The following is a 9,761-nucleotide window of genomic DNA, read 5'->3' as shown; positions in this document are numbered from 1 at the left end:
CAAGGTAAGGAAGGATTTCGGCACCTGGAAGGTACTCAGTAGCTGGAGTCAGGTTATGGGATGGTAAATATCAAGAATGATTAGAAGGAAAAAAAAGTATTATAGGTACTAAGGAGAAGGACGGTCTTAATTTAAAAAATTGAATTGTATTGTATGGAGAGCTGATTTTTTTCCTCCTCATCTTCTTTGTGATAGCACAGAGAGCCGAATTTTCTTTAAAACAGTTTTATTACCTTTTTTTTTTTTTTAGACGGAGTCTCGCTTTGTCGCCCAGGCTGGAGTGCAGTGGCACTATCTCGGCTCACTGCAACCTCCGCCTCCCGGGTTCAGCTAATTTTTATCTTTTTAGTAGAGACAGGATTCCGCGACGTTGGCCAGGCTGGTCTCAAACTCCTGACCTCAAGTGATCTGCCTGCCTCAGCCTCCCAAAGGGCTGGGATTACAGGCGTGAGCCATGCGATTAAATCTTATTTCACATCTGTAAGACTTAATATGTAGATACAAATCACAGATTAGGAAAAAAATTCAAAAGTCCTGATTATTAGTTGTGAAATGAGGTTACTGACGAGGTCCTTGGTGTTAGAGGAGCCCAGGTTCCTTACAGAGCCATGAAAAATTAATGATTGCAAACTGGTAGGTCCCAATGTCTACTGGGAAAGGCATGAGTCTTTGGAGTCAGATAAAATCTAGGTTTAAATTCTTACTCTGCCACCTGGTAGTTCTGTGATATTAGGCACGTGATGTGAATGCTCTCAATCTGTTATTCGGCCTCTGTGTCAGGAACTGTGCTAGGTGTTTGGATACAGAAGTTTGAGATGCAAAGGGTCCTGCCCTCCTAGAGATTGGGATAATTAAGGAAAAGTGGGGTTCTTAATGCCGAAGGGACTCAGAGTAGTGAGAGTAAGGCTTAACCAGGTGGAGAGGGAGTTGGGTCGAGGGAGGCAACATTTTAAGAAAATATGCGAGGGGTTGATAGGCTGGAGCGGCCGAGGTACAATACACAGTTGTTCTTGTGGGTCTAATGCCGGTGGCTGCGATTATTTCGTGAAACAAATATGGAAAGCACCTAACGCTGAAAGCACTTGACCCAGAAATAGGAGTCAGGGCCGGGGCGCGAACCCTGTGCTGTAAATCCCTTTCCAGAATGATGAGGATTCCAACCTCCACCACGACAAAAGCAAAACACACTCGCTCTGAGGAACCGAGGAACTAGCCAGACGACTGAGGGCAGGTTCCAGGCGGGGGGCGTGGCCTCGGGAGACTGCCGGACGTCCTCTTCCGGAACCGGCCCGTGCCCCGGAAGCAGTTGTTGTTTGTTGAGGGCCTTTTGGCCGGTGACGGAGACTGCTCAGGTGTGGTTACCATGTTCCTCTCCGCGGTCTTCTGTAAGTGGGGCTGGAGGTGCCGGTAGGGGTTACGGCGAGGGTTAGGGGGCCGTGACAGGCAGGGCCCCGGAATGATGCGGGGAGGGATGTGCGAACAGGACGGGAAGCTGCAGCTGCGGACTTTTCCAGGCCTCAGGACCACAGCGTCCGGCATGCCCCGCGGCGCGCCTCCCTGTGCGGACCTGTGGGTGCCTGAGAAGGGGTCTGTGGTGTCTGGATTCAATTGCCGTCCTCACGGACTGTTGAGTCTGGCTGTGGGGCGTTTCTCTCCAGCCCGTGTTAGGAGACTCTCTAGATGTCCGAAGGACCTCAGAATTTGTAGCCCACCCATTTCGAACTCTAAAAATAAGGAAACTGCTCCCGAGAGGGGCAATGAATTGCCTGAGTAACGCGGCAGGGCAGTGAAAGAAGTCCTTGGGCTCCCGAGTCAGTGCTCTTCTTTACCCCTGGCTGACTTCCCAGTTAGATTTAGTGTATGGTTTTCACCACATGTGATGGTTGTTGCAATTTGCAAAGGTTAAACTTGTCAAACAAGAAGCTTGCTGCAGCGCGGCAATACTTGCACCTTAGAAGAGGCAAAAAATGGAGCAGGTGTTACTTTAGAAAGATTTAAAAGGTAGCCGGTCCAACAGTCATGAAATTACGCAAAATATTAAATCTAGAATTGTGTTGGTCTGATTGGGTCTTTTAACCTTCCTTCTATAAAATCCTAAGGGGATCCCTAATAGATAGGGAATAGTTACTTGAGTGACACCTCATGGCATATTTCATAAGTTAAATATTTTTGGTTATTACTGATATTTATATGAACTTTGCATAAGAAAGAGAATACATTTATATTTTTATTTTCTTTTCCAACCCTTCCTGTCTACAAAAAAGTTGCCAAGAGCAAGTCAAAGTAAGTAAAGATTTTTCCGTTTTTAAACGTCACTTGTTTATGTTAGATTTGTTAGTCTAGCTGCTCCCAATACATCCTTATATGAAATTAAGCATTGGGCCTTGATTTCCTAAGAGTTGGTTTGTGGATTACTTAGTTGATTATTTTTTATCTATGAACTCTTTCAAAAAATATTTTCCCTCCTGCTGAACTGAGCTACTTCTGTGAGCATTGAAATACTTAAAGGAACCTTTGCTGCTTTTCTAGTCCCAGGATTTGTGAGCTCACTGTCTGTTTCTAAACAAACCATTGGGCTGTGCTGTATTTGGACTACCACCATATTTCCATTTCCTCAAATCGAGGACCAGGGGCCATTTTTCTGGAGCTCACTACAGGAATCCAGAAGAACAAACTCTGCTTTGATTAAATCATAGAGTCTGTTTTAATGAGTTTTGTAATCCTTTGCATTCATGGTATAAGCATTTCAAAAATAGCCAAGATTAAAGATTCCATGCTGTACCAGAGAGACTAGAACTACCAAACTTGTATTTCAAAATAAATGTTGTAGACAATAACTGAAGATTTTGTGGTAAAAATAGGGAAGTTCTAAAGCAGCTTTTCCTTGCAACTCAAGACATCGAAAATCCTTAAAGCTAGTCTTTTGGATTAAAGTTAATGAAAAACATGTATGTTAGCACTTTCCCTCCCAGTATCTTTCAGTGATTCACGTAGCTTTCCCCACAGTCCAGTTATTTATGTCAGAATTCCCTGCCCCCAGGATCTATAGGAGTCCCTTACCTTTGGTTTCTGTAGAGGTATATTCCGACTCTCGTTCTTTCTACCCTTGTGACACATTTCATATATGTCTTGCCTGATTGACTTCATGTACCAACTCACCTTCCATACAGTACTGTTAGCTCCTAGAGGACATAGACATAGACTTATAGAGCTTTGTATTTCCCAGAGTGCCTTCCACAGAGTAAGTGCTTAATATTTGTTGGATCTGTGTTGAATGAATAATTATTGTCTATCTTAATTACAAACAAATACTGTATGCCTCTTATGAGGCACTGTGCTGAATGTTGAAAGCAGTGCAGTGATGGGTAATATAGTCTTGGATGCTTCCAGGTTGTTTTGGAATTAGATGAGAAATAACATGGTCTACATGGGGAGACAAGACACATGAAAAATAACAAACAGTACAGGTGTTAAAAGATCTGGTGAGGCAAACATGGACTTTCTGCTTTGGATGACTGGAACTTAAATGAAATATGAAGGGCCACAAGGTTTTGCACACTAGCAACCTAAAAGCTTTAGTCTCTTTATTTTGTCCCTTCCTGAATATAATCATTTATGCCCTGGAAGAGAGGGCTGTTCTGAGACAGCGATCTTTACAATTTCCTCACTAGCCAGCTGTGGTTACCAGTACTTTGATATTTTCCCCTTCCTGACTTCTGCTCCTCGTGAAGGGTGGATGTCTGAGGCTAGTCCCGCAATGTGGCTTGATTGTTCTTATTGTTTTGGTTAGGTCATTGCGAGGTAACTCTGTGTAGTGGAGCAAATTCTAGAGATTTGAACCATTGAAACTGTTTCATGGAAAACTTAGGCTGTCTTACAACTGAACCTTCTTAGGGCCAAGTGATATCTCACAACTAATACCCTACAGAGTTCTCAAAATGTGCCATCCCCCCCATGACTGATTTTAGTTTATTTCGTCAGCTTGTACATAACAGCATACTTTTTAATCTTAGAAACATTCTGGTGAGAATGGTGAGCCAAGCTGGGACAGGTTTCTGCTTCAACACCAAGAGAAACCGACTGCGGGAAAAACTGACTCTTTTGCATTATGATCCAGTTGGTAAGATCTGGGGAGGTTAATGCTTCCAAGGCCTATTGCCCCCTTTGTAGGCTGAACATCTGAACATCTCTGGAAGTTTTTTTAAGCCTCTGACACTAGCATTCATTTAGTAAATAGGTATTGAATGATTATTATGATGCTATTTAACATCCCAGGTGCTGGGATACACCAGGACACAAGACAAGTCCTTGTACTCTTGGCACTTAGTCTAGTCTGAGAGGGGGAGAAAAAATGACAAATTATAAGTGCTATGAGAGAAACAATCAGGATGCTGAGGTGTAGGATGAAGTTGGGGAGTAGTAGGGAAAGTCACATTAGATGGCTAAATCAGGGAAGGTCTCTCCAGGAGGAGATAGTTAACCGAGACCTGAAGGTGAGAAACCAGCTATGTAAAGAGAATAGGTGGTAGTGTTCTGGAAACAGACAAGTGTCTTGAGAAGGGGATGGTGTGGTGTCCTGGCATCATCTGTTCGACAGTGGCTAGTTTCTGGGTCCTGATAGAAGTTAAAGGAATATGGTTTCTATATATTAGTGCAGTGGGGGTAGGAAATTTGATTTTTCCATTTTGTGCCATCCACTAAAATGCTGTACTGTATGGTAACTTTAAATGGTCTCATTAGATGGAAGTATTTATCTAGAAGAGACAAGTGTTCCCAAGGCCATATTATCTGCTCACAAACAAAAATAGCGTCAGCACCTGATTGCTGTTGGTGGGCACCTATCCTGTTTTTGGATTTTATGTGCAGATTTATGTAAAAATAGCAAATGCGTTTTTTAATTTTAGAGCTCTGGCTGTTCATTTTTGTGCTCTTTATAATTAATTTTTGTTTGTTTGTTTGTTTTTGAGCCAGAGTCTCACTCTGTCGCCCAAGCTGGAGTGCAGTGGTACAATCTCGGCTCACTGCAACCTCCACCTCCTGGGTTCAAGTGATTCTCCTGCTTCAGCCTCCCAAGTAGCTGGAACTACAGGTGTGTGCCACCACACCCGGCTAACTTTTATATTTTTAGTAGAGATAGGGTTTCACCATGTTAGCCAGGCTGGTCTTGAACTCCTGACCTCAGGTGATCCACCTGTCTCAGCCTCCCAAAGTGCTGGGATTACAGGCATGAGCCACCGCGCCTGGCCATTGCTTCTTAACAAGGTAATGGCTATAATAACATGAGCAGACATTTTTTAAAGGCTCCAAGAAGCACAGTTGTCAGCTTAAAGTTTCTTGTGTTCCATCCTTTAACAGAAATAAAATTCCTTGCTGTTTTTATGGTGTTCAAATTTCTGTTTATTCATTATCAGAGTAAAAAGGGAATTCTAGGTTTGTACCTGATGATAAGGAGTCTGAATTTCAGGATGATTCCTCATATGGTGGAAAAATGAAGAGGTTTGCTGTTGGATTGATAAGGTTTAGAATTGGATTGGTATGTTTTTCTCCCTCTGATTTCTTTGTGTCAGCTGGTGAAAAGTCAAAGGGACGATTGAATAACATTCTGTGATATTTTAAGTATGAAAAAACGTATTAGGCTTTTCATCCTTAGTATGGAGGTATTAGGAACTTAATAATTGTCAGTTTGATTTGAAGTTTTGAGATTGGGAAAGGATACAGCCATAAACAGTTCTGATCATAGTTCAAAGTGGGAGAAAAGATTCACATATAAATTTCAAACAGACGCTTAGAACTTTTCTCATAAGGAATGGCCTTAGCTTTGACAGCACAACTTTGTCTTTTCTGAAGAAGAGAATGTTCTGGGATAGCCGACTGCCTGGCTTTCTGCCCACCTGCTGAATGCCCTGCACGTGTTCGTGATGAAGTTGTTTGCCTCGGGGCCTGCCCCCATTGCCCAGGGTACCAAATAGCTTGGCAGGTCTCCCAGCATGTTTTACTGTGATGAGTAAATTGTTAAGTTTGAGGACGATGATTGTTGGTCTGCTTTATGAAGGAAATAGGTAAGGAAACGTGAAAAAATTCCCAATTATTTGAGCATTTCATAATATAGTCTGTGGCAAGAAGCAGCTGCATATGCCTATCCTTTTGAATTCCTTTTCCAGGTATAAAACTAGATGCTAATTTCCGAAGAGGAAGGATTAAAGGCTGAGGCATAAGCTTATTAAACTTTCTTAAATATATTGAAGGTTTATCATAAAGAGAATGAAAACTTGTCAGTTTTAATTCCTTGGATGACTAAACAAGACAATATAGACTGTAATTGAAGCAGAATCGATTTTGGTTAGATGTAGGGAGAGAACTTGACAGATTCATTCTTCTATGAATTAAGCAGCAAATATTTTGACAGAAAATTAATTCATGTTTACAATTGTGGGTAGCAGTGTGTCATTTCAACTCACAGTGTTGACTGCGCACTATGTGTCTAGCAACAACCTTGTGAGGGAGATAGTTCTCTCTCCCACAGGGAAGAAAGCAGGATAGAGTATTTTGAGAAATTTTACCCAGGGATTCATAGCTGATAAATGGTGGAGCCAGAGTTGGAACCCAGCCTTTCTCACTCAAGTCCCTGTTCTTTTATTTATTTGTTTATTTATTTAATTTTTTTAAATAGAGATGGGGTCTCACTATGTTGTCCAGACTGGTCTTGAACTCCTAAGCTCAAGCAGTCCGCCCACCTTGGCTGCCCAAAGTGTTGGGATTACAGGCCTGAGCCATTGTGCTTAGCCCTTCTAATTTAAAAAGTTTTTTTTTTTTGGGTTTTCTTTTTGTACAGACAGTGTCTTCTATGTTGCCCAGGCTGGTCTGGAACTCCTGGCCTCGAGTGATCCTCCTACCTCAGTCTCCCAAGTGCTGGGATTATGGGCATGAGCCACCATTCCTGGCCAAGTCCTTGTTCTGTCTCTTACATGGAGCCAAATTAATGTAAAACTTTTTTTTTTTAAATCAAGACCTATCCCTGTGGTCAGGCCATGGATCCCCACTGAGACTCCTACCACCAATCCCTCTACTAAACCAGATGCCCATTCCTGGTTCATTTAATCCAAATGCTGATCTGTCTTCAGGGACCAAACTTGACACTTTCCATGAGGCCTGTCACCATTCTTGTCCCTTTCTGACCTTGAGGTTCCTCTGGGGTTTACTGGCCATTTGTGTGGGCACCTCATGATGTACTGATGTATTAAATCAGGGAGTCTTACATTTTTCTAAACTCTACATTGCCTAGCACAGTTCTGTGGACTTAAGTATTTATTCTTTGAGTTAAAGGAATAGGTGCAGTGAATGAGTCAAGGAATTCTACTCAATATAGCCTTGCTCTACTAACTTAATCAGTTACTCCTAGTCAGGGTCACTTAGTCTCCAGATTGCTTTTCAGTGAGACAACCCCCCTACCCCCCGCCTTTTTTTAAACCAAGTTTTTAGTTCCCTGTAGAAAACCATGGGGGAAATATTTCTTATAGTAACATTGATGAGAAACTGTTTTGGTTCCTTACTACCATCTTGTAATGCATTAATGCATTGTAGTCCTCTTTGGAGTTTTAGGAGGATCAATCCTACTTGTATTTCACATGATTTGAAGTATGTTAAAAAGATCCCTTATGTACAGTGTATTAATATCATAGATAAAATTCTGTTGACAGGTTAATGGTTCTTAAATTCAACTGCCCATCAATTGAGGAGTCTTAAAAAATGTAGACTTGAGTCCAACCCTAGCCCTACTAAACCGGAATTAAGGTAGGAATGGAGGTGAGAATGGACTTACTTAGATAAGCTCATTCTTAATCGTAGATAGCTTGGGAATCTCATATACAGAGTATCCATATTGACTGTAGAAGAAAAAAGCTAAAATGTCTGTATAATAGGGACAAGTGAGGAATTATTAGGTTATAGTTGTTTAAGTTCCTGGATCTTCCTTGGGTGATTATTCCATTTCTGGTGTTTTTTTGTTTTTGTTTTAGCAAAGAGGAAATAGGTCGGGGCGTGTGTGTGTGTGTGTGTGTGAGAGAGAGAGAGAGAGAGAGAGATGGAAGTTAATGGAGTGCCATAAGGCATTATAGAACTATGAAAGCCTTACTGCTCAGCATCTAGTCTTCAATCTTTTTTTTTTTTTTTTTTTTTTTCTGAGATGGAGTTTCACTCTTGTTGCCTAGGCTGGAGTGCAATGGCGCGATCTCGGCTCACTGCAACCTCTGCCTCCCGGGTTCAAGTGATTCCCCTGTCCCAGCTTCCCAAGTAGCTGGGATTACAGGCATGCACCACCATGCCCGGCTAATTTTGTATTTCTAGTAGAGATGGTGTTTCTGCATGTTAGCCCGGCTGGTCTTGAACTCCCAGCCTCAGGTGATGTGCCCACCTCGGTCTCCCAAAGTGCTGGGATTACAGGTGTGAGCCACAGCGCCCAGCTAGCCTTCAGTGTTTCATCCAGGCCGGTAGCACTTTGTTTCAGAGAACTGTACTCTAATATTTACAATAATGAGATTTTGGTTATGATATTAATTATAGTACCAAACTAAAAACTCCGTATTTGGATGTATTAACCCATCTCTGGGAAGTAGAGGTTTAGTGTCTATTACTCTTCCAGACAGCGTGGTCCACTTGGTTCTTGCTGCTCTCTTTCTGGAGTCCAGCTCCCAGTCTGTCCTTGCTTACCTCCTACAAGAGTGGAAATTAATTGAATTAAAACATTGTTCCATTTTTGTCCCGAGTTTTCTTTCTTAATGTGAATATTTCTTCATTGGTTGAAATATGACTTGTGGCATACCAAGGATGCTGCTGATTAGCTAGTGGCCCTATAGCCATTTTCTCCAGTCTGCCCTGGCTCCTGGGATGGAGGAACTGAGTTTGCAAATCAGCTCCATCCTCATATCAAGGAATAGTAAAAGAAAGGTGAGGGCTTATGGTCTGATATGTATTTTTTTATAAAAATGGTGATGATACTTTATAATAATTTTCTGCTACAATTCTTTTTTTCTCCCTCCATAGTGAAACAAAGAGTCCTCTTCATGGAAAAGAAAAAAATACGCTCCCTTTAAATGGTGGATTGAAAATGACTGATTTATAAAGAGAAGACTGAGGGCGGGGATACTGATTCAGAAATCCTGTAGCGTGTAATAAAAGAAGAGGAAATGGCATGGAATCACTGCCTCCTGTGATTTGAAGGCCATTGTGAAGGAAAACAATGCAGTGAAAGAAAGTTCTTCATATTAGGACAGATATCATCGCATCACATTTATTTATCTTTCTGGGTATTTTTATAGCCCTTAATAAAAAATATTAAAATAGCCTATGCTATTGTGTCTTAGTGATGTTTTTCCCCACTATTTGAGGTTTTAAAAATCAACCACATTACTAAAAAATAACCATTGTTTCATGTAATAAATGTTTCCATAACAACACTTATGTAAGAGTTTCCAGCCTGCTCCCTCTGTACTCAGAGAAAAGGCAGAGTAACATTCCAGAGTGATCTTGAAGAAACTCCCATGTAATAACAGAGATGGCAAGGGGGACCAGGAATGACAAAAAGAGGAGCCTTGTAACACAAATCAGAACTTCTATTTCTGATTTGTGCTTATATAATTAGGAAAAATGCCACAGTCCTATATTTTCAAACCCAGATCACGAAAGCAGTATCTAGGATTTTCTGGGTTAGCTTTGGAATCCTTTATTCCCTAGATTTTTCTTTCCTTTTACAATAAAAGAAGGTA

The 9,761-nt window shown here is 41.5% G+C and overlaps 2 protein-coding genes across 4 annotated transcripts in view; both read left to right on the top strand.

The window, feature by feature from the left end:
• Positions 1–1,246: 1,246 nt before the first annotated feature.
• On the top strand, positions 1,247–9,346 carry MRPL33 (mitochondrial ribosomal protein L33). Its single transcript, XM_030800437.1, has 4 exons — positions 1,247–1,385; positions 2,265–2,283; positions 4,014–4,120; positions 9,040–9,346. Exons 1-4 carry the CDS (start codon positions 1,364–1,366, stop codon positions 9,087–9,089), a joined length of 198 nt encoding a protein of 65 aa, XP_030656297.1. The 5' UTR covers positions 1,247–1,363; the 3' UTR covers positions 9,090–9,346.
• BABAM2 (BRISC and BRCA1 A complex member 2) overlaps positions 1,347–9,761 on the top strand; it is a 574,233-nt gene continuing 565,818 nt past the window's right edge. For all 3 annotated transcript variants that reach the window (XM_030800431.1, XM_030800429.1, XM_030800427.1), the window contains exons 1-2: positions 1,347–1,385; positions 2,265–2,283. The gene's annotated coding sequence lies outside the window, so the exon portion shown is untranslated. The remainder of the gene's footprint in view (positions 1,386–2,264; positions 2,284–9,761) is intronic.

This window comes from Nomascus leucogenys, chromosome 19 (genome assembly GCF_006542625.1).
Source record: "Nomascus leucogenys isolate Asia chromosome 19, Asia_NLE_v1, whole genome shotgun sequence".
Lineage (NCBI taxonomy): Eukaryota > Metazoa > Chordata > Mammalia > Primates > Hylobatidae > Nomascus > Nomascus leucogenys.
Note: the sequence above shows the minus strand (reverse complement) of the source record. Positions and strands in the feature narration are given on the sequence as shown.

Bases quoted from the DNA above. Each gene is read 5' to 3' on its own strand.
- MRPL33 (XM_030800437.1), top strand. From the start codon at position 1,364: ATGTTCCTCTCCGCGGTCTTCT. The intron at 4,121-9,039 runs GTAAGATCTGGG...CTCCCTCCATAG, and splicing joins TTTGCATTATGATCCAGTTG to TGAAACAAAGAGTCCTCTTC.